General features: G+C 40.4%; 1 protein-coding gene across 1 annotated transcript; it reads left to right on the forward strand.

Moving 5' to 3' along the window:
• Positions 1–23659: 23659 nt before the first annotated feature.
• On the forward strand, positions 23660–26594 carry LOC124149451 (kielin/chordin-like protein). The gene is made up of 4 exons (XM_046521040.2): positions 23660–24097; positions 24541–24763; positions 25815–25954; positions 26353–26594. Exons 1-4 carry the CDS (start codon positions 23660–23662, stop codon positions 26410–26412), a joined length of 861 nt encoding a protein of 286 aa, XP_046376996.1. The 3' UTR covers positions 26413–26594.

A 26594-nucleotide genomic window follows, 5' to 3' on the forward strand; every position in this document is an offset into this window, starting at 1 on the left:
GCAGGGTAATGTCTGCAAATCTCAGACTCTTTGACCAATGAGCAAGCTTGATTGATGAGGTCACGTGGTTTTGTCGCTACGGTCTGATAACTGCGTGGAGCTCGTCACAATGACAATTTTTCAGGGACTTGATGCTTTTTTCTTTCGACGTTAATGTGTGGGTGTCGTCATTGTCATCTTTTGACGAGAGATTGTCGGAAGGAAGTAAACAAACACCAGTTGACAGTTTTGTGTTCTGACTGGTCGTGACAACATGACATTGGATAGAAAAAAATATTTAGATAGGATCTGTGAGAAGAAACCTATTGTATAGTGTGTACTTGTGTATGTGTGTACATGTAACAGGATGATAATGTGCAAATATGTTCAGGGAAGCGGGGAGTAAAGTGTAAATATCATCATGTGATCGGGTAAATATGTGTAAATGTTATTATGCGACCGGGTTATTATGTGTAAATGTGGTTATATGCCTTGGTATATATGTGTAAATGTTCTCATATGCCTTGGTAAATATGTGTAAATGTTATTATGCGACCGGGTTAATATGTGTAAATATGGTTATATGCCTTGGTAAATATGTGTAAATGTTCTCATATGCCTTGGTAAATATGTGTAAATGTTATTATATGACGGGGTTATTATGTGTAAATGTGATTATATGACTGGGTAAATATGTGTAAATGTTATTATATGCCTGGGTAAATATGTTTAAATGTGTATATGTAAGTGGGTTAGTATGGGTAAATGTGATCACGTAACCAGGTAATAATACTAGTATGTACATGTAACAGGGAATGCTCTAGAATGACTACATGTAAGCGGGTACTGAAGTATAAAATGGTAACTATTAGCATGTAAATTAGTTTATGTACCAATGTCAATACACTGGGCCTGTAAATGTCTCCTTGTAATCGCGCCTGAATATGTTATTGATCATGTGTCCATGGAACTCAATAACCTCAATAACTCGAAATATGTAAATGTGTGAGTATGATCAGGTCTGGATATGTAAATGTGTCCATTGATCGGACCTAAATTATTATTGCGTATACATGAATATATAACGTCAATGCAAAAGAATAACCGTCTTGATTATGCGCCGAAACAGATTCCATTTGGCGTAAAGGGCAAACTAATTGCGAAATGTATATGAATGGAACACTGAAAATCAGTGTTGACACCAGGTGTTCATTTAATATGTAAACATGTACATGTATCGAAATCTTTTTAAAAAAAAGTGTGTCCATGTATCTTATCTGGTGCAGAAAAAACACACGGGCAAATCCGAATTGGGAAAAGGAACGTACTTGCCTCCATCACAAACGGCAGAGGAGGAACGATGCAGTTGTTGCAATTGTTTAATTAGTCCCCTGAACCTACCTTAACGCTTTAAGCCCCCTATTTTGGGAGAAAAAATGTCATTAATTTGAAATGACAAGAAACTACTACGATTACATAAAGATATCTTCGGGCAATTGTAGGGTAAAAAACGAGAAGAATTATTTTCGGCCTGAGGGTTTACATCGAAACGCAAAAATGACAGATTACACCCATTCAATAATATGTCATGATATCTACAAGGAAGACATCATGCTAACAACCATATTAAAGATATGACTTTACATTTTTGGACCTCTATGAGTGGATTTCATTTCGACTCCCTTAAAAAGTCGTCCCATATTATTCACTAGAACTATGTTTAGAGCACATGATGCAGTAGTGATGTAACGTCTCTTTGATGTATCTGTTCCTTAAGAATAAAAGTCCTACTTCGTGACAAGAGGTGCATACGCAGTTTACTTGTCTGTACATATTTTTCAAGCAAAACAACCCCATATATGCACGGGGGGGGGGGGGGGGGGTTAGGGGGGTATTACGCATCCTTTAAATATTTGTTGTTGTTTACAGGATGTGGCAAGGTCAAGAACGTGGATGTTGTCGGAGGTTGTTTATTAAACCCAAACGAGGAACGTGAGTCCAATCGGGAGTCTATGATAAAATGTTATTACGGTTAAAAAAACCCATTGATGGCGTCATTATTATCAAATGGACATAGGATTGCGTTTATGCATGCTTAAGTGTTATTATGGGATACGACTGGAACAGACGATAGTTGAACGACAGCTGAAGAAACAGATATGTTTTAATTAAAATTATGAGTAATTTTTAAAGAAAAGCTAGTTTGCAACAAGGTGTACTTTGCGGCTGTCAACATCTTCTGGGACAATTACTTTTTTTCGATAAAATCCCATGCAGCATAGGCTGCAACATAGTGTTGTTCATGATTTGAAGCATGGGCTGTAACATGGTGTTGTTCATGATTATAAACATGGGTTGAAGCAAGGTGTTGTTCATGATTTGAAGCATGGGATGCAGCGAGGTGTTGTTCATGATTTGAAGCATGGGATGCAGCAAGGTGTTGTTCATGATTTGAAGCATGGGCTGCAGCAAGGTGTTGTTCATGGTTTGAAGCATGGGCTGCAGCAAGATGTTGTTCATGATTTGAAGCATGGGTTGCAGCAAGGTGTTGTGAATAGGAATTATGATTATATAAAAGGGCTGCAACATTGTTCACGATTTGAAGAATGGGCTGTAACATTGCCTTTTTGTGATTTGAAGCATGTGCTGCAGTATGGCGTTGTTCACGATTTGAAGAATGGGTTGCAGCATGGGGTTGTCTGTGATTTGAAGCATGGGTTGCAACATTGTGTTGTTCATGATTTGAAGCATGGGTTGCAGCATGGGGTTGTCTGTGATTTGAAGCATGGGCTGCAACATTGTGTTGTTCATGATTTGAAGCATGGGTTGCAGCATGGTGTTGTCTGTGATTTGAAGCATGGACTGCAGCAAGGTGCTGTTCATGATTGAAAGAATGGGTTGCAACATGGTGTTGTTCATAATTTGAAGCATGAGCTTCAACATGGTGTTGTTTATGATATGAAGAATGGGCTGCAAAATGGTGTTGTCTGTGTAAGTGTGCGTGTGCGCGCGTGTGTGTGTGTGTGTGTGTGTGTGTGTGTGTGTGTGAGTGAGAGAGAGAGTGAATGAGTGTGAGTGTGTGTGTAAGAGTGAGAGAGAGTGAGTGATTATGAGAAAGAGTGTGAGTGTGTGTGTGTGTGTGTGTGTGTGTGTGTGTGTGTGTGTGTGTGTGTGTGTGCCATAGTATTTTTCGAATACGGATGTGAGTAAACAGCACTCACTCACTCACTCACTCACTCACTCACTCACTCACTCACTCACTCTATTTCCTTGAGGTTTCAAATATTCACACCATGTGGCTTTTAAGACACTCGTGTTACTCAAGCGCCTTCTATCTTCCATGGTGTCATTTCAGACAAAGGAAGCTGGATTTTTATTATCTTGCTGCAAGAATAAATGAATGAGCTTAGCGGCCCCTCCACATATAATGTATGTCAGTCTTCATTTACGCCAAGTGGACCACTTGTTACCCCCGACGGCCTTGACTGTTGTGGATGGGGCTACGTGCAAGACAAATCGTAACATCCCATCAGTGTGACACCAGGTGTCATCACCATTGATTACGGACTCGACAAACAGTGTTACACCTGCACCTGTCCAATATGTTTTGTACTGCTTCCAATCTAAAAAAATATATACTGTCTTATCACCTTATGTCACACATGGCAGACAAACATTTATCTTCCAAAACAGGCTCCCACAGGAGATATCGTTTGGGTGAGATCAAGCGATATCTACATGATGGATATCGCTGCAATGAAATTGCATCACAATGCAGTGTTACATGACGTCACAATCAAATGACATCACTAATGGCTCTGCTACTGAAGCTGTTAGCAGTACTTTTTACACTTCAACTTATTACACTTATACTGCTTATTACTTTCTACAAACTGAAAAAGTTGGAAGAATGATGTTGGATGATAAATAAAATCTCAGTGAAAAAGCAGTCGTCCTCGGCACTGTAGCTCACTGTTACGTGGTATCCTCACGAAGCGGAACTTTGGGTTTCCGGTAATATTCGTTTGATGTGGTAAGTTAGTAGGGATGTTTCAAGGGAGTTGATTCAAGGAATCAGCACACTGGTGCCTATAATACTGCGAACCATATTGAAGCTCTTCAGCTTCAGGTAACCACAGCCGAGGGCTAAATGGGGAAAATGTGTGAAGAGCATTTATGGTGTCATCCGCCGTAATATTGCTGGAATATTGCTAAATACGCCGTAACACAGAACCCATTCACTCACTCACTCAAGTGCGGTGTAAATGTATATGTATGCAGAACAGAAACCCGAGATACAGGGAATGTCACAGAGTGGATGTGTCTGACCTACAATTTAGGATAATGACAAATATTATCTTAATCTTTCGCAAATATTCTTAATACCCTGCAATGAAGTAGCCATGTTGTCAGGGAGTACAAGACCGCCTCCGTGGTCTAGTGGTAGAGTGTCCGCCCGGAGAGCGGAAGGTTCGGGGTTCGGTCCCCGGCCGCGTCATACCAAAAGACGTTAAAAGATGGTATTTGTTGTTACCCTGTCTGGCGCTCGGCATTAAGGGACTTAAACAAGGACTGGTCGGCTCCGAGTCAGTATACTGTGTCTGAGTGGGGTATTCATGTTAAACTGCGGCATGGTATCTCAGTGAGCTAGCACTATAAATCGGCATCAGTCCGGACTAGTACAAGCAACCACACACACGTGCATGCACGTCGCTATATATGCGCAATAATCTTGGATGCGACGTTAAACCTCATTTCACCTCACCTCACCTCACCTCACCTCAGGAAGTACACTCGTCACGAGGAGTGTCCGGCTGACCACAATGTCAGAAGTATTCTTGGTAGTCGTGGGATATTGCTAGAAAAACTACTTAAGGTGGCGTTAAGCATTCCTAGTTTTGCAGAATATCCACGTCCTCATAATGGTACATTGAGCAAGAAGCCCTACACCGAAATGGCGAATTCGAAGCAATGATAAAATAGAACCTGTAACACAAATACATTGAGAATACTGTTCCACGGTTACTAGGAACTAGAGTTAAAGTAGTAACAGTCATGACAAAACAGAGAAGATAACTATCAAAATATCATGAACATAAACGTGAAATTCATGAAGTTATATTTTAGTGTGATGTGTATAAATATGACACAACCACACAAAAACATTTGGTATATCGATCAATAAGGTTTTAATTGGGTACAATGACAAAATACCATTTGGATCACGGGTGGCCCAAGCGTCTAAGGCGTCACTCTGCATATTGACGTCCTTGCCTATGATAGCGGGTTCGAATCCCGGCTGGCTTTAATAACGTTTCTGGGTGTGTTAGCGCCATACGCGCGGTGCACTCCCATTATTACTATTCCCATTATGATTACTGAACACGAAGGGGGTATAATGAGCCTCCATATAAAACATTTGACATCTCCAGTCGCCATACATGCACAATGGCACATGGGAGATGTTGTTATTTTCGATGTACTCTTTGTTCTTACATTTGTTGTTCACAGCAACCACAGAGAATACTTCACCTAGAAACTTGTTAGGGTATTCATAATAGCAATAAAAATTTGAGTGGAAAGTGCAACAGAAGCTATATGTTTGCATTATTAAAGAGAGCATGTAATGCCAACTTGCCTCTTGGTTGTATGTTATCAGCATTTGACGCAATGATTGCCGCGACTGGAATGTATGGTACGGAAATTGAAGATTAAAAAAATACAAACCTCATCATACGAGGGGCGTTCAATAAGTTTTGCAACTTGAATATTGACCAAGTCGCAGAATATCTTTTGCACTTTTATTTTTCAATACAATCTCCATTCACCTCAATACGCTTATTCCATTTGTCCTTCAAGCTTTTAATACCACTTTTATAGAAATCCGCAGAATGGCCCTCTAACCACGCCTCTGTGGCAGCCTTTATGTCCTCGTCATCCTGGAAGCGTCTTCCACGTAGGGCAGATTTTATTTGCCGGAACAGGAAATATTCACTGGGGACTAAGTCTGGGCTGTGGGGTGGGTGATTTATCTGTACAGCCCAGACTTAGCCCCTAATGACTATTTCCTGAAACGCTTAATACCTGTGTCACTTCGGGCTTTCTTCCCACATCAAGCTGACATGCCGTGATATAACTGGAATACTGTTAAAATCGGCGTTACAATATTGAAATGACATTGACGTCGACTCCACCTTGATCTTCGTTAACAACTGGCCATGGTACTTTCGGTAAGACAGGACATGCCCAACCGTTTCTGGAACATCTGGTGCCATCATAGTAGGTGTCAAAACATTTCGTCAGTTTCGAATTTGACGCGACCGTGTTAAATGGAAATGAGAGACATATTTGTTGTTCTGAACACCTGCACGTGATCAGAGGAATTCATCATTGTAATCAATCATCAATAAAAACATCGACACGCAAACACGTATGCTTTGAATGATAATATTCACCAGTTATGTGACCCCTTCTGGGGTCACCACTCTTAAGCCCATAAAACAAGAAATGCTTTCAAGTTCTGCCTGTAGATGGACAGGTTTACACGGATTAAGCTGTTCCCTTTAAAGTCTCATTTCTGAACGGTTGAGTGGTTACCAGTTTCAGTAAAACATACACGTATGGTTATGTATACGACCACAGTGTATAAACGAATTATTTGCATTTTTATGTAAAATCGCATAACTAAATGTCGTTTTCATTTCATTTTCGGCTACATAGATGTCCGCAGTTCGTAAATTAAGAAAATAAATAAATACTAAATAATACCCATGACTTCAAAAACAAGAAAGAATTTCGCCTTGGGAGAGACACCGTTATTCGTTGAACTTTACATAGAGAAGATAAATGTCAGGGTACAGTGTAAATGTAGAAATGGTTGATTTGCCTTCTTTTAAGTATACTTTATAAACCATCATTGGTGCTTAATTACCCTTCACAATAAGTCAGGTTTCCTCTCTCACAAAGAAACACTTAGAGACGTTGTATAAGGATTGTTTCTGTCCGTCGTTGGTGAGATGAGCATATGTGTGACCGACAGGTTCATGCAACAGCCGAAGGTCGTTTGTGTGCCTTCATCTTGTAGATGAACCTTATATTTAACTGAACATTACATATAACTGATTTTCAGTTTTCGATATTTTCGCTGGAGAGTAAAATTCAACGTTACGTCGTCAGCCCAAACAACCCCACTCCTTAAACCCAATCTTCCGCATAACTTATGTTGGGAACGTATGCTTGAAGGAACCTTGCTGATTACCCACGCTAATATGGAAACTCGTTAATCCGGACTAGTTTGCTAAAACGGTATCGTCTGGAATAAGGAGGTTTCAATGTATAAAGTTTAAAGGCCGACGTAAATGCGTACTAGTCATTCTGCTAACCCAATCTGATAGTGCCACTTTAACCCAATGTGCAGAAAGAGAACACTAACATGACGGTTCCAAATCTTGATGACTGAATGACACCAGGTGATACTGACACGGTGTAGTGGGACAAAACCTACCCACTGACAAAAAGTCCTGATACATAGTGTAGATAACAATGAATGAGCTGACTATTATGACTCAATACAGATCATACATTGTGTGAGTGTGCGTGAGTGAGTGATTGAATGTTACTTGACTTTTCGCACAGTGTCGACACTAGATGAAGCGGCAGTTAAATGTCCGCCTATGTGATTATATTCGACAAACAACATCTCTCGTCGATATTGCTCGTTTGGAGTGCCAAACGTGAAAGTGTTCTGAAACGTGAACGGACACGCGTTTTTGTGTGTAGGTAGGTTGTTTGCGAGGTGTACAATGTATTGCATAAAACACTCGATCTTTTTTAAAAGTGTATAAATCCTGCAGTTGGTTCTCGTTATTTCTGTAAATTATTTATTATTTATGTATTTTAAAGTGATTTTTGAGTATGTCTAAGTTCGTCACATATTATGATGTTTATTTTAAATAAAAAATACAGTTAGGGTGTTATTATGTGTGAAGCCCTCAATCCCTCGGCAATCGTAGTGTTACATTGTGACATTATATGAATGCCCTCATGGATAGCATAGATGTAATGGAAGTGCATACGTAAGTTCTTAAAGTTCTGCCACTGTATTCATCATTTGTATTTAGGCCATAAATGTTCCATATACAAGATTGAATATCTCTGACTAAATCGCTATATGTGACTGTGATGCGACATTTCTCTTATTGGACGAGTGAGTGAGTTGGGTTTAACGCAGCTTAATGTGGGCGAAAAGCCCGAAGTGATGCAGGTCTCAGGCGTTTACCACTTTACCTACCTCTCAGAGTAAGGCACATTTAGTATCTTGAAATGCCAAGATAGCACCATGAAGTTTTAAGAAGGAAATATGAAGAAAGCAAATGGCCATCGAAGGCTGGCCAAAAAGTTCTAAGCCTGGCTAACTTTCAACTTGGGGCCATAACAAAGTGGACAAGTCAATGTAGTACATTGTTTGAGTAGTTCAGTGCAAGTTATTTGGTCTGTTGAGGAGGCGGTTTGTATATTAGTGACGGCCAGTTAAACATGATAGGGATCCAAATCGACACCGAAAAGGAAATGAACGAGTACAGAGCTGTCATCAAGTTTTTGGCTAAAGAGAAAAATACGCCCCAAGAAATTCATGACCGCATGTCACAAGTGTAATGGGATAATTGCCCTAGCTATTCCACTGTTAAACGTTAAGCAGCAATGTTTAAGGCTGGGAGAAGAAGCCTTGATGATGACCCTAGGTCTGGACGTCCCTCAACTTCCTTCAATGAATATTCAATCAAGGGGATTGAAAAACTTATACTGTCAGATGGACGTATTACCATTGCTGAACTTGAGGAAGGTCTTAGCCATGGATCCATTGAAACCATTATTCATGAACATTTACAGATGGAAAAGATATCTGCCCTTTGGGTGCCAAAGTTTCTAAATTCTGATCTTAAGGAAAAAAGAACTGATCTTGCGAAAGACAATTTAGAGCTAATTAAGGAGGAGTTCGTGAAATTGAAAAACGAAATTAGTAACGGATGATGAAACATGGGTCTACCACTATGATCATGAGTCAAAACGTCAATCCATTGAATCCACTTATCCTGCACCAAAGAAATTCTATGAAATTCTTCAAGATCAGTGAAGAAAGTTAAGGCCACTGTATTCTGGGATGCAGAGGGTGTGATCCTTGTTAATTACTGGGAAAGTCAAAAGATGATTACATGTTCCTACGACGCTGATTTGCTTCATCGCCTGAAAAATTCTACCAAAGAAAAGCGGCGAAGAATGCTGACTGCTGGGGTTCTACTACTACATGACAATGCCTCTTCTCACAAGTCTGCCGTGCGACAACGTGGGTTTGAAGAGCTTACTCACGCGCCATACCCGCCAGACCTGGAACCAAGTGATTTCCACCTGTTTCCTAAACTGAAGAAATACCTTCGTGGAAAGCGCTATCCCACGGAACTGAAAAGCTGCACTGTCGATGTGAGAAGTGTATTGAAAAGCGGGGAGATTATGTTGAAAAATAAAATTAAAAACACTTTCACAATTGTTGGTTTTATCCGTTAGGCTTAGAACGTTTTTACCAGTCCTCGTGCATGATGCCGCATGTACGCTCATTTTGTCACGCGTTTTGATGAACTAATTTTGTCTGCGATACAGGTGGTCGTTAATGAGCTGTCAGTGTACTCTACCATTAAGGCTCACGTTCAGAATACAATTATGTACAATTACTAAGAGGTACTAGCGAATGATATAAATGTGGTAAAATTAGGCTTTCACTTTTTCATTGGAGCATGAACCTTACGTGATTGAGGGCCAAGCATTGGATAAACGGCAGAGACAGTGAAAGTCAATTCATCATTGTATCTAACCCACGTCGGATTGGCTTTGCTTATTACGTTATGGTCACATTCTGGTTGGTCGAGAGTAGGACTTGCCACGAATAACTTGCAAGCTTGCTCATGCGGGGTTTTGCAATATTTACTCACTCAAGAATAGAGTATTATGAAGTATGTATGGTATCCTCACTGAGACGCAGTAGACTTCTATGTCATTTGTGGTGACGAAACATGCTAAACTTCCTTGCTAAATATATTACACATAAGCCGCTGTACGGAAGCCTACGGAAGCCAATTAAGGTCAAATCGTTTTCTTTTCTTTCTTGAAAGTTCAAATTGCTTAATGAGCTTCCATACTTCTGCACGTCTGTATTCTAGGACATATTCTGTATTCTTTTTTATATAGGGAGGATAGTCCATGCGTCGTTTGAAATGTCATGTTTCTCTCATCGAGTGAAGTATATAATAAAATATACCACTACAAACTTAACATACAGATTTGTCACATTTTGAAAATGCCCTCACCCACAAATTGGGGAATTACTCCGGTACTTTGAATGTCGGAGGCTTTACCTGGGTCAGCTGTACAAGGATCTCGACCTGAACGGTACTTCCGGTAGGGCAAGACATGCGAGCACATTATGGTTCGTGTGTGTGGACATCTATGAACATAATGCTAACATCGTGTGTGGGTGAGATATCCCTAAGGCTTTGATTTATTAAATTATGTTTAACGTGTTCTGTTGCTGTATGCTACTACTACTACTACTACTACTACTACTACTACTACTACTACTACTACTACTACTTCTACTACTACTACTACTACTACTACTACTACTACTACTTCTACTACTACTACTACTACTAATACTACTGCTGCTGCTGCTGCTGCTACTACTACTACTACTACTATTACTACTACTACCAATTAGGACATAATCTCAATGTCAATGTTGTTAGTGCTGTAATACTGGAAGGTGCAGAAGTGGGTATCAACCAAACAAAGTGCCAGTTTCTCAAGGAGAGGCTATCAAAACGACCATTGCATGGAGTTTATGTGCAGTGTGTTGAGAACATCAGCAACCCTGCAGAGTCCTTCTCTTGGATGAAGTCGGCTGGGTTGAGGACCAGTCACTTCCAACTCGAAACCGTCAATGTGTGATTTTGCATCAAAATGTAAATATTGATGTAGATTATGCAATGAATTTAATGAGACTGTCCTACACATTGTCAGTAGATGCCCAACACAGTATCTTAAGCTAGCTATAGAAGGTTAACGGTCACATTACCATCTCATTCTACCGGGTACCCATTCACTACTGGGTGAACAGGGGCATATTTGAAACAAAGTCAAATGATTAAGACGACGCTACATGTACTACATGTGCTTCTGTGTGTGGCAGGACCGAAGCCTTAGTAAACTCTCAGGAGTCATGCTGTCAAACCCACCCAACTACTCCCCACGATTAACGTCGCTTAACTTCACCTGATTTGTGACCTCTGCGTTGTTCACAGGACCACATACGACGTGCGTTGGGTTTTTACGTAACTTTGAACAGTAGTTCGGTTATATCATGGTGTGTTGGTCCCATGTGGGGGAACCAAGAACTACGCAACAGTGCACTACGAATTGCGGCGCCGTATACGACTAGGACACCCTCCCCGTGCATGAGACATCTTCTACGCGGTTTTCTTCGATTCTCGACCCTGAGTACACGAATTGGGATAATCAGAGTCTGGATCTGGTCCTATAAAACTGTCGCCCCGAGCAACGGCTCGCGATGTCACTGTCGTCGTGACGCACATGTTACCATGCCGTACCTGTCAACGTCCATCACGATCAATCATAATCATCATTTTTTGTCATGATGTAAACAAATGCAGGTCATTCTGCGTAATTGATTCAGTTGACTCTTGCTAATGGCGGACAGTACATGGCAGGACAGATCCAGTTTAAGCGTGGGATAACACAACCAGTCTCGGACATATAATCTGCAGGGCCAAAGAAAAAATTACCTTGAAAACAGGATTTGACCAAGTAATTACGAACGTTATTAAAACATTACAAGGCTAAAAACAGTCGATTAAATACTGCAAACTTAAAACCAAAAACGCAAATTTGATACCCGCATCAAATATATCACGATCGAATAACCATTTCTTGTTTGTTCCATTTTATGACACTGTCAACGACAGGGCAGTTTATATTTATGAAGTTAACCTCGCAGAACGGAAATTAGTTTTACTTCTATCGTCATGGGCGATAAAGGAGGATAACATATTAGTGTCTTTTAATATTAATAGAAGGCCATCAGTGAGTATGATGCCTTCTTGCATCCCTTTCTTATAGAAGACGCGGCCTCAAACAAGCAACACTGAAAGGAAAATACCATGATGAACAACATTTAATGACGATAGTATTTGATGCTTATTCTAAAACTAAATTCAAAACGTCAAGACCAATGGATAATGATTCAGAATATCTGCCCAAAAGGATTGCATTAGGCGTAAAAGGGAAAATAGCAAATAGCCTCACCATCCGATCCATTAAAGTAAATACCAGAGAGTAAGGAGGTGTGAATACTCCCGGTAAAGGACATAAAACTTAAGTATGGGAAGGCATAGCGCGTCATGTTGACAAGCCACTTGTCAAATACCTCTAAATGTCGACCATAAGCTTTTCGGGGATGACTTAACCAGGCCTTTGATGCTTATGTGTAAGCAAAATGTGTTTTTCCATAAACTTTGAACAAAATATACATCCTCTAAAGCATCCAAACCTCTGAGAAATGTAGAAGCCATAAGCTTGAGCTGATGGTATGCAGCTGGACATGAAACGGAAATTCACGATTGAACAATCGAAATGATTTCTTGTCATACAGCTTGGTACAAGGGTTGCTATCAATTCCTATGTACAGCTCCACACAGGACACTGAATATGATTTCTGAGTTGTTTCGTTGATTTCTGAACACTGGTGAACAGATGAGTGGAAGATGTGGATGTGGATGTGGATGTGGATGTGATGAAATCCACAGTGAAGTCATCTATATATCTGAAGCTGAGGTTAAACGTTTCATCTTTAACTAAAGTATAAAATCAAAAATGAAACAGCTCGGCAGCGAGAGGGGGCACAATCAGTATCAATATCATAACTTGTCTGAATATTTAATCTCCAAATAGAAATACACAACTTTTGTAGAAACCTTCTGATTTGCTATGTGTTCATGCAGAGAAACGTCAAGTTGTCTCAATCCCACTTGTGTTGCACTGTAACCTCAATGGTCAGTAGACTGCTTGTAACATCTTACAGCCAGCAGTGCTGAACTCATACATGTAAGACTTCTTATAAAATAGGATTTTTTATTTGTAATCGCAATAGGCAACGATCGATCATGGCGGGATGTTTTCTCATCGCAGTAGATAACGATCAAAGCGGATGTTTTTTTAATCGCAGTGGACAACCATCATAGCGGGATGTTTTCTGATCGTCATAGACAACGATCATGGCGGGATGTTTTTTTTATCGCAGTGGACAACCATCATAGCGGGATGTTTTCTGATCGTCATAGACAACGATCATAGCGGGATGTTTTCTGATCGTCATAGACAACCATCATAGCGGGATGTTTTCTGATCGTCATTGACAACGATCATGGCGGGATGTTTTCTCATCGCAGTAGATAACGATCAAAGCGGATGTTTTTTTGATCGCAGTGGACAACCATCATAGCGGGATGTTTTCTGATCGTCATAGACAACCATCATAGCGGGATGTTTTTTTGATCGCAGTGGACAACCATCATAGCGGGATGTTTTCTGATCGTCATAGACAACCATCATAGCGGGATGTTTTCTGATCGTCATACACAACGATCATAGCGGGATGTTTTCTGATCGTCATTGACAACGATCATGGCGGGATGTTTGTTTTTTATCGCAGTAGACAAAGTTCATGGCGGAGTGTGTTTTTTTTATCGTAGTAGACAACGATTATAGCGGGATGTATTCTCATCGTAGTAGACAACGATCATGGCGGGATGTATTCTAATCGTAGAAGGAAACGATCATGGCGGGATGTATTCTCATCGTAGTAGACAACGATCATGGCGGGATGTATCCTAATCGTAGAAGGAAACGATCATGGCGGGATGCATTCTAATCGTTGTAGACAACGATCATGGCGGGAAGTATTCTTATCGTAGAAGACAACGATCAGAGCGGGAAGTATTCTTATCGTAGAAGACAACGATCATGGCGGGAAGTATTCTTATCGTAGAAGACAACGATCAGAGCGGGAAGTATTCTTATCGTAGAAGACAACGATCGGAGCGGGAAGTATTCTTATCGTAGAAGACAACGATCATGGCGGGAAGTATTCTTATCGTAGAAGACAACGATCATGGCGGGAAGTATTCTTATCGTAGAAGACAACGATCATGGCGGAAAGTATTCTTATCGTAGTAGACAACGATCAGAGCGGGAAGTATTCTTATCGTAGAAGACAACGATCATGGCGGGAAGTATTCTTATCGTAGTAGACAACGATCAGAGCGGAGTGCCCATCCTTGGAATAAACCTACTATTTAAATGTTTCCCAACTGAATGACCAAGTACATGAGTGAGAAATAAGTTTCCAAGCTGTATCAGAAGACGCCCATACTACGTGGAAACCCGCTATTTCGTGACACGGGTATGTTAATGCAGAACATAAACGTGGAAAAGTACATGCGTTTCGTGGCTAGAGTAGGTCATGTGACGCATGTACAGGGACAAGGGCACCTGCTGGAGAACAAGTGACCAGTGTGCTGGCCGCGGGGTTGGGTGGGCAGCTTTAGTGTCCTTGTGACAGTCTATGGCCAGGCTGACCCAGTGATATAAAGATAAGGAGGTCAATGGCTTTTCGTCACCCACTTGAAGAAATTTCATGGAGAACACGCTGAAATGAACATCAGGTAGTAAACGCTTGTTAACAAGAAAAATAATTATAAATTATTCCGCACGGTGAAAAAGGTAGGAATACAAAAGATTTATATGGTAAATTTTAATTTTATCAGACGTTCAATAAAAATAGGGTCGGCGGATCCGTCAACCAATGAATAAAATATAACGTCTTAATATATGTTTTAGTCTTGAAAAGTATATGTTCATACCAAGGACTAGTGAGTGAGTGAGGTGGGTTTAACGCCGCTTTTAACAGTAATACAGTTATATCACGGCGTGTCAGGTTAATGTGGGAAGAGCCCGAAGTGATGGAGGTCTCGGACGTTTACCACTTCGGTGAAACCCCCGAGGACTAGATTTTAAAAGTAAATAATGATCTGACAATAGTTTCTTGTTTACGCAAATACATATACATATATGGTACAATAGATAATGGTTATAATACAACGTTCTTACTCAACGTTATGTAGCAAAGTAACATGCCCACAACTTATCCATAACGTTGTGATAACGCTGTTGATTGTAAGCAAATGTGTTTTTCCATGAAATTTGAATAATATTGAATTCTCTTGTACCAATATTCCAGCAATATCACGGCGAGGGACACCTGGAATGGGCTTCACCCATATTACAAATGTTGGAAAACAAACCCGAGCCTTCAGCGCGACAAGCGAACGCTTTAACCAGTAGACTACCCCCCTCCACATTATGGCATTAGAGTGAGTAAGTGAGTATGGTTTTACGCCGCTTTTAGCAATATTCCAGCAATATCACGGCGGGGGACACCAGAAATGGGCTTCACACATTGTACCCATGTCGGGAATCGAACCCGGGTCTTCGGCGTGATGAGCGAACGCTGTAACCACTAGGCTACCCGACCGCCCTTATGGCATTAGAAAGGATGTACTGACAAGAAGTATATTCGATGGTGGTGTTTAGTCGATGGTGATGCATTATATTCGGGCATCACAGTTATATTTTGGCCTTATGTTTGCAGTGTTTCCTGACAAGTAACATTTTTATATCGTTTGTAATTATTGATATCATTCTAAAGTGTATACTTGCTTTTGCCTGTAAGTTTCTAACATATTCATCGAATGTTGTCAAATGCCGATTTTCAGGTCGTTGGTGCTTCAACATGTCAAAATATGTCACAAAAACAGAGACCGTTAGAAAAAGGATTTGTGTCTATGTTGAGATGAATAATACATATTACAGGCTTACAAATGTCAACACTGGTGATAACCCTAATTGTTGTTGAATGTTAAACAGGTGATGACAGCTAAAAAATATGAGCTAAACATTTGTTACTCTTTAATGTTTCATCCCTCTTGTCGTTGCTTGTTCTTGTCATTCACAAATGAGAACCATAACATATATATTACAGATGTGAATTATGGGACACAGACATTGGCGTAAATGGTCCGCGAAAGGCCATTAACCGTTACAATGTTGTATTGTGAATAGAAATACTGCATACCCTTAGGCAACTAAGACCGCCTTGAGTCTTGAGTGAAATCCAGTTATTAAATAAGGTAGTGGTATTTACACACAACGGTATAGTATATATGGCTGACACCGCACTGAACGAGGAACACTGTTGGCTTTTAATAATACACTTATTTTTACACTTATACAGCGACGTTCAAACGTGTATGTGTTTGTGCGTGCGTGCGTGCGTGCGTGCGTGCGTGCATGCGTGCGTACGTGCGAGCGTGTGATTGCTAGATTGGCTGCTTGATATAGTCAGAACTAATGTCGGTTAATGTCTAAAGCTAGCCCTCTAACACACAGTAAAGCGATTTCGAGCTTAAACAGTCGTTGTTTTATCCCCTTCATGCCGAGCGCCTCAAGGTTGGTTGGTTTGGTTGGTTTGTTGTTTTACGCCACACTCAGCAATATTCCAGCTATATGACGGCGGTCTGTAAATAATCGACCAGACAATCTAGTTGTTGATATCACGATCATCGATCCATGCAATTGGGATCGATGACATGCATCAACCAAGTCAGCGAGACTGACCACCCGATCCCGTTAGTCGCCTTTTACGACAAGGATAGTCGCCTTTTACGGCAAGCATGGGTTGCTGAAGACCAATTCTACCCCGGATCTTCACGGGTCGGGCCTCAAGGTAACAAGTTTCACCTTTTAACGTCTTTTGGTATGACGCGACAGGGAATCGAGCCATCCACCTTCCGCACTCCTATGCACCACGAGGCGGTCAACCTGATAAAGAAAAATGATTACAGTGCGAGAAATTAATCAGATAAATTCATTGATACGTTATTCATTACGGATGATGAATTAATGACAATTTCACCAAGTACCCCATCCACCGCCGCCATACCCAATATGAGGTGACGTGACGTGAAATGGGGTTTAACGTCGCGTCCAAGATTATTGCACTTATATAGCGACTTGCATGCACGTGTGTGTGTGTGGCTGCTTGTACTAGTCCGGACTGATGCCGATTTATAGTGCTAGCACACTGAGATACCATGTCGCAGTTTAACATGAATACCCCACTTAGACACAGTATGCTGACTCCGACCAGTCCTTGTTTAAGCCCCTTAATGCCGAGTGCCAGACAGGGTAACAACAAGTACTATTTTAACGTCTTTTGGTACGACGCGACCGGGCGGACGCTCTAACACTAGACCATGGAGGCGGTCTCTCAATATGACGAGTGGGGCGTTAAACCACAAGCAAACAAACCATACCCAAACAACCTCTCCAACCCTCACTTGAAGCGTCGCTGTGGGGATTCAGGGATTGTATTGTTCCCAATTAACCTATGCTTGTCGTAAGAGTGAGTGAGGGAGTTGGGTTTAACGCCGCTTTTAACAGTATTACAGTTATATCACGGCCTGTCTGCTTAATGTGGGAGGAAAGCCCGAAGTGATACAGGTCTCAGACGTTTACCACTTCAGTGAAACCCACGAGCACAGGTATGGTGCTGACAAAGCTAGAAACATAATTGGGGCGAACCGGGATTCGAACCCACAATCATAGGTTTCTGGCGTGCCCAAGGGACGCAACTCTGCACAGCGAATCGCGGCGCCTTAGACGACTAGGCCACCCCTGTCCCCGCTTGTAAGGGTTGCTGTCATCATCGACCGTTGCTCATGGTTTCAGTCACTGGTTCGCATGGTCCATCATTTTCAGGATGCCATGGTATACCTGGAATACTGCAAATCGCGGCAGTAAACAATATTCAACCGTTTAACTGAATCAACCTTTCAACCGAAATCAGAGTATTGAGGCGAGACAGAGACCGGTTGGGACATAATTTGTTGTTGTGTATGTGACTTTTGACTTAAGTCGGACAATAAATGACTTGGGATAATCTTCCCGGTGCCAGGTAGGGTCCAACGAAGCTTCAGACTATTGATGTTGGCGTACGAGATCGTAAACTTAAGACAGATCACCTTCGACAGCGACGGGTAAAGCTGACGCCGTGTGTGCACGTACCATTTCGGACCAGGACGCTAAAGGATAAACAGGTATTAAACTATATTCATGTTATAGAAAATCAACATATAAAACGATCTGAAGGTCATGCCGCGGCTCTCATAGTAAGATATAGGCACAAACGTGTTTATGCACCTACTACTATACACATATGTAAGTCAATAACGGTGCAGATTAGTCATGCTTGAAAACATGGCGTCTGTTGCATGCGTGTTTAGGACATAGACGTAAATTGTTTCTGATGAATGTACTGTCATAACCACTAAAACCTCGTACTACGGACGCCACTGTTCCTTGATCGTCCCGATTAACTAGGTTGAGTAGTGTTTACATGTATGTATGCTGACGTACCCGAAGGCATCTGTCAAGAACATGGTCAATGGTCTTAAACGGCACTTCGCTCTACATGTAAACCGTAGGATCTGCTGGTAGTCAGCTGAAGAACATGATAACAACGTGGGATGCTGAATGTCCCGTGAATCAGTCATTCAATCGATGTGTAAGGACGAAAAGCACTAGATAGGGTCAAAATGAATGATTCAGTTATTATCAGAGCCAGTGAAGCAACGTGTACCCTTCCGGCTGTATACATATACAGTGCCTTGAGTCCAAGGAACATACTGTTTCATTGACGGCTATTGCTCGATTGAACTAAATCAGACAACAAAAAATTGTAGAATAGAACATCATGTTTTTGAAAGGAATCGAACCCGGGCCTTCGGCGTGATGAACCAACGCTCTAGCGGTATCCTGCCGCTAGGGTATCCTGCCGCTGATCTGAATTCAACTCCACCAAGACCATCTGTGACAAACGCTTTTTGCCCTTTCTAAATATCTATGGGAAAAGACATTTCTAGTTATTAAATGGATCTATGGATGGATAGATGGATGGATGGATGGGTGGATGGATGGATGGATGGATGGATGGATGGATGGATCGATCGATTTATTCCAGACTGAAAGTCCACGGGTCCACACTACAAATCATTTTTCGGGAGTGGTTGCAAATATAAGTTACTGTAACAATTCATATAATAATTAACCTAGGTAAGAAAATGAACATTGATTGAGTTTTCAGGGTAGAATTACCAGTTGCTGAGATAATCGACAACATTTTTTGTTGACTGGGATGTGCACTACTCATATATATATAAAATTATATATGAAAACTGGGACGAATCTTGATTATTGGGTACACATATACACAGCTCCACTCATTTCTCAACGATTTTGTGCCCAATTTCATCATGTGCCTAATTTCGAATTCCATGTTTTCATATTATAACATTTTCTTGGTAATCTAAAAATTTTGAGAATCTGGAACCAATACTTAGGAATTCTAACATATTTAAATATGTAACGTGGTACACGCCCACACTCACTATATACCATAACACTCGCTGTACACTGTTATACGGAAAGGAAACTTTTACAAGCATACATATGTATCAGTTCAATAGCTCTAAATTCATTAAGGACCCAGGCCTCTGTTCTAGTAATTCTAGAAGCATACACCTTGAAGCATACAAGAAGCCGTTCTCCTTCCACCTTACTTCAGCATAAAGTTCTTTTGAAACATTTTCGTTTCATCTTACTTCAGCATAAAGTTCTTTTGAAACGTTTGTGTGTTCTGGAAGACACCTGTCTGACCTATTAATTTTTAACATCTTGAATACCGGGAATGACCAAAACAGTACTTTTTTAAGTGTTGCTGTCATGAGATAGGCAGGTGCACCAGATTTGCGCTGTGGCATCTACAGTGTGTCCAGTGAGCAGGAACGGGTTGGGACAGCGATGTATGACATTGGTCCCGCCCGAATATTTTAAGAATTAAACAAGGCATCATCCGGTAAACACATATAATGTAATAGTGTCATGTACTTCGACAATTAGGCTCTGACAGGTGTCTGTCATTCTTGCCTGTTTTCTATGTTAATTGTTGCTGTTCATTAATGTTGGCGTTATGATGACATTGCTATACAAACTAAAAATATTTAATAAGGCGGTCAAGACACTTGCTTCTAGTAGTATGTATCCGTAATATAAAGTGAAAGCTGACTTAACGGTCTGTGCCATTCTGGGGAAGTCATCCTGATTTGCAATGTCCCGATTAATAAAACGTGGATAGGAAAGGATGTTTATTTGAGTATACACAGGACATTAAATGGTCGGTCCCTTGCCTTATATAGGAAGTATGTATACACATATTTCTGTACGTATATACATATGCTTTGTTTGTATGTTTGTTGGTTAACGCCGCACTCAGCAATATTCCAGCTATTTGACGGCGGTCTGTAAATAATCGAGTCTTGACCAGACAATCCAGTGATTGACAGCATGAGCATCGACCCACACAATTGGGATACGATGATCGACGTGCATCAACCATGTCAGCGAGCCTGACCACCCGATCCCGTTAGTTGCCTATTACGACAAGCATAGTCGCCTTTTACGGCAAGCATGGGTTGCTGAAGACCTAGTCTACCCCGGATCTTCACGGGTCATATCCATATACACGCAAGTGTCCCTGAAAGAAGATCTACATGCTATACTACATGTCGGTACACAAGGCAGGTGTTTACTGCGGTGAATGGTGTTAGAATTCTATGTCAGTATATGTGTATATTTGTTGATATCAGACAAACATGTGTACATTTGGTGTATATTTGTTGATATCGGACAAACATGTGTACCTTTGGTGTATATTTGTTGATATCAGACAAACATGTATACATTTGGTGTATATTTGTATATATCTGACAAACATGTGTACCTTTGGTGTATATTTGTATATATCAGACAAACATGTATACATTTGGTGTATATTTGTATATATCTGACAAACATGTGTACCTTTGGTGTATATTTGTTGATATCAGACAAACATGTATACATTTGGTGTATATTTGTATATATCTGACAAACATGTGTACCTTTGGTGTATATTTGTATATATCAGACAAACATGTATACATTTGGTGTATATTTGTATATATCTGACAAACATGTGTACCTTTGGCGTATATTTCTTGACATCTGACAAACATGCATACATTTGGTGTATATTTGTATATATCTGACAAACATGTGTACCTTTGGTGTATATTTCTTGACATCTGACAAACATGTATACATTTGGTGTATATTTGTATATATCTGACAAACATGTGTACCTTTGGTGTATATTTCTTGACATCTGACAAACATGTATACATTTGGTGTATATTTGTATATATCTGACAAACATGTGTACCTTTGGCGTATATTTCTTGACATCTGACAAACATGTATACATTTGGTGTATATTTGTATATATCTCACAAACATGTGTACCTTTGGCGTATATTTCTTGATATCTGACAAACATGTATACATTTGGTGTATATTTGTATATATCTGACAAACGTGTACATTTGGTGTATATTTGTTGATATCTGACAAACATGTATACATTTAGTGTATATTTGATGATATCTTACAATCATGTATGCAATTGGTGTACATTTGATGTTATCTGACAAACATGTATACATTTGATGTATATTTTAGGATATCTGACAAACATGTGTACTTTTGGCGTATATTTGTTGATATCTGACAAACATGTATACATTTGGTGTATATTTGTATATATCTGACAAACGTGTACATTTGGTGTATATTTCTTGATATCTGACAAACATGTATACATTTAGTGTATATTTGATGATATCTTACAATCATGTATGCAATTGGTGTACATTTGATGTTATCTAACAAACATGTATACATTTGATGTATATTTTAGGATATCTGACAAACATGTTTACATTTGGTGAATATTTGATGATATCTGACAAACGTGTAGATTTGGTGTATATTTGATATCTGACAAACATTTATTCTTTGTTTTTTTCACATCTGACAAACACATATACATCTTGGGTATATTTTAGGATATCCAACAAACATGAGTAGATGTGATGTATATTTGATGACATCTGACAAACATTTATTACTCTCGTATATATTCGTGTATCTCGTGTATCTCGTATATATCTGATGTCTGACAAACACGTATACATCTGGGCGCCGTTATACAAAACAACCTTAGCGCTACGACTGTCGTAAGTCTATGTTAAGGTATGGGAGTCCGATCACCTTAGCGCTAAGATCGCTTTGTACCACGGCACACTGGTGTATATTTGATGACATCTGACAAACATATGTACATTTTGGTGTATATTTGATGATAGCCGACAAATATATTATACTTTTATCATATGCTTGATTTTCAATTAAAAATATATCAAGATAGCGATATTATATAGGAGAAAATAAACATTTTTACTGGCACGTAGTCAGCCCTCAAAGAATACTTCTACATCGCATTGAATTAAAAGTAATAGAATATTTAAAAAACCCAATATCACATAATACATAACTGTTGATGGGTATCTTAGATTTATTCTGTTTGGTAATAAATAAATGAACCAATGGCCAATGGTCAATGAACCAATACATTTTTTCCACAAAATTACCCAGCCACAGACTTTTTACTTTTTACAAACCGTTGCAGGAATGTGGGATCGTTAAATAGACACAATCAAATGTAACAAGACTTCTTTCAATTACATAAAAAAGCAACTCGGTATACTTTCTTTTGCCTCTCAGTATGTATAAACATAAAGTTTCGGTGCACTTTGACTGATATGGCTCTATATGACCTCTTTGGGGGGTCTTCACATTTTTTGTCTTGTTTTCCAATCGTTCCAATCTAAAACAATGTCACTCAGTTTCCCATTCTATGCTACAATACTCAGAAACAAAACATGGTGTACAGCTTTTCACTCGTCTAGGGGTCACTGTTTCATTTTTTATACAATTGTTTACATTACAAAAACGTGTTTTATATAAGTGACGCATAAAACACGTTGAAAAACATATTTGTAGTATTTCCTCAGGAATGTCGTGGGAAGTAGGTCATGTGACGTCAACTCGAAGTTGCATCGACATCACAATAATTTGGTGAAACATATTTCGTTTAAATCATGATTTTCGTAATAATAAACCATATCCCCCCCCCCCCCCCCCCCCCCCCCACACACACACACACACACGCGCACACCAGCTGTTTGTATTGTAAAGACATTAATGATCATTGCAGATCGTGTTCGTGCCAGCGATTGACGCCTCAGTAACTGACCGCTCCCTGACGCGATCGGATCACGGTCTTGTTTTTTCATGATGCATCCATAGCCAACCTTGAAATTCATGACATCAAATCCAAGAATGACGGGTCAGTCTAGGCCATATACAACAAACTGTTTCTCTGTTTTGAAGACAAGAAGTGATCTGTTCTACATTATGTATGCCCGGGGCGACCTGTATAAGGGATGGATATGTAGTAATACATGCGTATGAACATATAAAACCTCGTCACTCACACGTCATGATCCGCCCGCTGTCAAAAAAACACATCGCTGTCCTGGCCTATAAAAGATCGGTTGAAAAAAGAACCAGCACACTATTTGAAAGAAAAAGGTGTGAAAAAGGAAACGCTCAGAAAACGATTGACCAGAAGAGGACACAGAGACAGACATCAGGGGGCTTCACCATGACTTCAACTACGTCGATAATTTGTATGGTCTTTTTTACTTTTGTTGTTGGGGAGGTGGTACCGGCGGCTGTCGTTCCAGCATCAGGCGGCAAAGAAAACTTCATCGTCTCTCGCATCTGCCTCGACGGCAGCCACCGAGCAGTGAAGGCCGGCCAACAGTGGCAGGATAGGTGTATGAAGTGCTACTGCCACCCGACCCGGGGGAGCGTCTGCGAGACCCCCAAATGCGCCATCCCTTACAAACCGTACCACAACAAAACATGTTCAAAGGTAATTACCGTTGTCATTGTTACACCATGCTGGTTCTCCTATTCAGGTTTAATAATTAATAAAACAGCACGCATGTTAATCTTTAAATATCCACGAAGAAGCATTGATCATGTTTACTTCATATATTGAAAATCTGAATCAAGCTTTTGTGCCTTTAAACGAATTTTCATTTCATTACATTAATTAAAAATGATTAGTTGAAAGAAGTGCTAGAGTGGATGATGTTTTTGGCGCATTCGCTCGGCTTAGTCGATGTTTGAAATATGTTTAATACATTGTCAAAATTTACAAAACACTCTCAATAAACTGTTCGATCCAGTGCCCTGTAAGCATGTATTCGTCATAGTGTTTTAAACAAACATACTTGTATGTGTTGATATACCTAATTATGTTTAAACGACATTAGGAATGGAGAGTTCTAATGCTTGATGTTCTCCGTACAGTGGTCTGCTGATGGTTGCTGCTGTGAAGAACTCGGGTGTCCGGCAGGGGGTACTGTTTACCAGATCGGTCAGTCCTACCCCTTCCCTCCCGGGGACGCTTGTGGTCAGTGCTTGTGTGAGGTAGACACTGACCACCCCACTTGTACAACGAAGATCTGCACCCCGCCTGTGTGTGTGGACAGTGTTCATATCAGAGGGGAGTGTTGTCGAAGATGCCTTAGAGGTAAGCACGACGTTTTTATTCATGTAATGATTTTTCAAGTATATTTTGGGCACGGCCAAAACCTATGATTGTGGGTTCGAATCCCGTTCGCCCCGATTATGTTTCTAGGTTTGTCAGGACCATACCCGTGCCCAAGGGTTTTACCAAAGAGTATACGTCTGAGACCTGCATCACTTCGGGCTTTCCTCCCACATTACACTGACACGCCGTCATATAACTGAAAAACTGTTTAAAGCGGCGTTAGACCCAACCCACTCTCACTCATGTACTTTTGTTACTGGAAATTTGAATGTTTGGTCCTTTTGACATTTTATTGCTCCGTAGTTTACGAAAGGGACATTGGCGGCGCGACAACCTAGCGCTTCATCAATGGTTAATGATAGGCGATGCTTTACTGTTATACATACGGGTGTTTTGACACCGCACTCAAGACTGGACAAACCAGTGATATGAGCAGCAACGTCCGATGTGTGGACACAATCACACACATTCATCAAAGTCCACCAGACCACAAGATCCATGTTGTCGTTCTGAAGACAAGCACAGCTACCCAGGGGCTTATGTTAACCCTTTCGTACCACGCTTTGACATCATCATTAAAATAAAAGCGACAAAACTATTAAAGTTAGGGTATCCTGTCCCACCGGTGGCACCCGTCACAAACACATGCAATGGCAAGTCACTTGTACACCTTGAACACGGGAACATAATTATGATACTAGTCAAAACAGAGAATGCATCAATGATACGCCAAATTAGGAAACGACCTCTTCGTGTCTATTATGTCTACCATAAACCGTTTTCAAAGCTTTACTGTGGCCTTAAATGTTGTAGCCCCGATGAAATATCTTTTGACCAAGAGTCATATGACGCTCTTTGAAGTCTTCGTAGAAAGAATATACTCGATTGTACCTAAAAGAATGTGGAGCTGCTGGAATTTTGTCTACCATAAAGGGAAAGTTTACTATTGTAAAGTTGAAGTCACACAATCTTGTGGATAGAAACGTTTAGTTTTGTCTCAGCATTGACCTCTTGCCTTTCCTCTCGCCAGGGCCCAACTGCCGATACCCTGTCCTGAGAGGAGTGGGCACTGCCACCAACCGAGCGTTACGGACCCCACTCCTTCTCAGCACCTCCAACCTCATCCAGTCGGACGATGACCCCCTCATGTTCTACGAGTGTAGATGTTTGGTAAGTGCCACTTCAACATCTACTCATTTCAAACTATTTGGAAAAATGTTCTTTGTACATATGTGAACCTTTTTTTCTGTAGAAGACATAATGCTTGCTTCAGGCAGCATATCTGATTAAATGTGTGTATGTATTTTGTTTTTCGTTGTTGTTGCTCTCTCTCTCTGTGTGTGTGTGTGTGTGTGTGTTTGTGTTTGTGTGTGTGTGTGTGTGTGTGTGTGTGTGTTGTTCAACGCCGCCCTCAGCAATAGTCCAGCTCTATAACGACGGCCTGTAATTAACCGCCGTTATGTATTAAAACTAGTGTCCCTCCCAATAATTCCTAGTTTTGTCTTCAAATTGTTTGATACAGAAAAATGAAATATTGAATATGCATGTAATTAGTGCTGTTTCTACAGATTCCAGGTGGCACGGCGTTCTGTCAACCGAAACCTTTCAAATGGATTCGTGGAGGATGAGCATGCACAGACAATGTACTTGAAGAAATCCAGAAACTGTTACGAAAGATGTACAAGACTCTAACCTCTGGTTAATGATGTGAGATTTCTCTGAGAGATTGTTTTTTATATATTTTTAATGTATAAAATATGTGTACCTTTTATGTATTTACCATATGTATACAATAAATATTTTAAACGGA

This window comes from Haliotis rufescens, unplaced genomic scaffold, assembly GCF_023055435.1.
Source record: "Haliotis rufescens isolate VD_foot unplaced genomic scaffold, xgHalRufe1.0.p SCAF_1, whole genome shotgun sequence".
In the NCBI taxonomy this organism is placed as follows: Eukaryota; Metazoa; Mollusca; class Gastropoda; order Lepetellida; family Haliotidae; genus Haliotis; species Haliotis rufescens.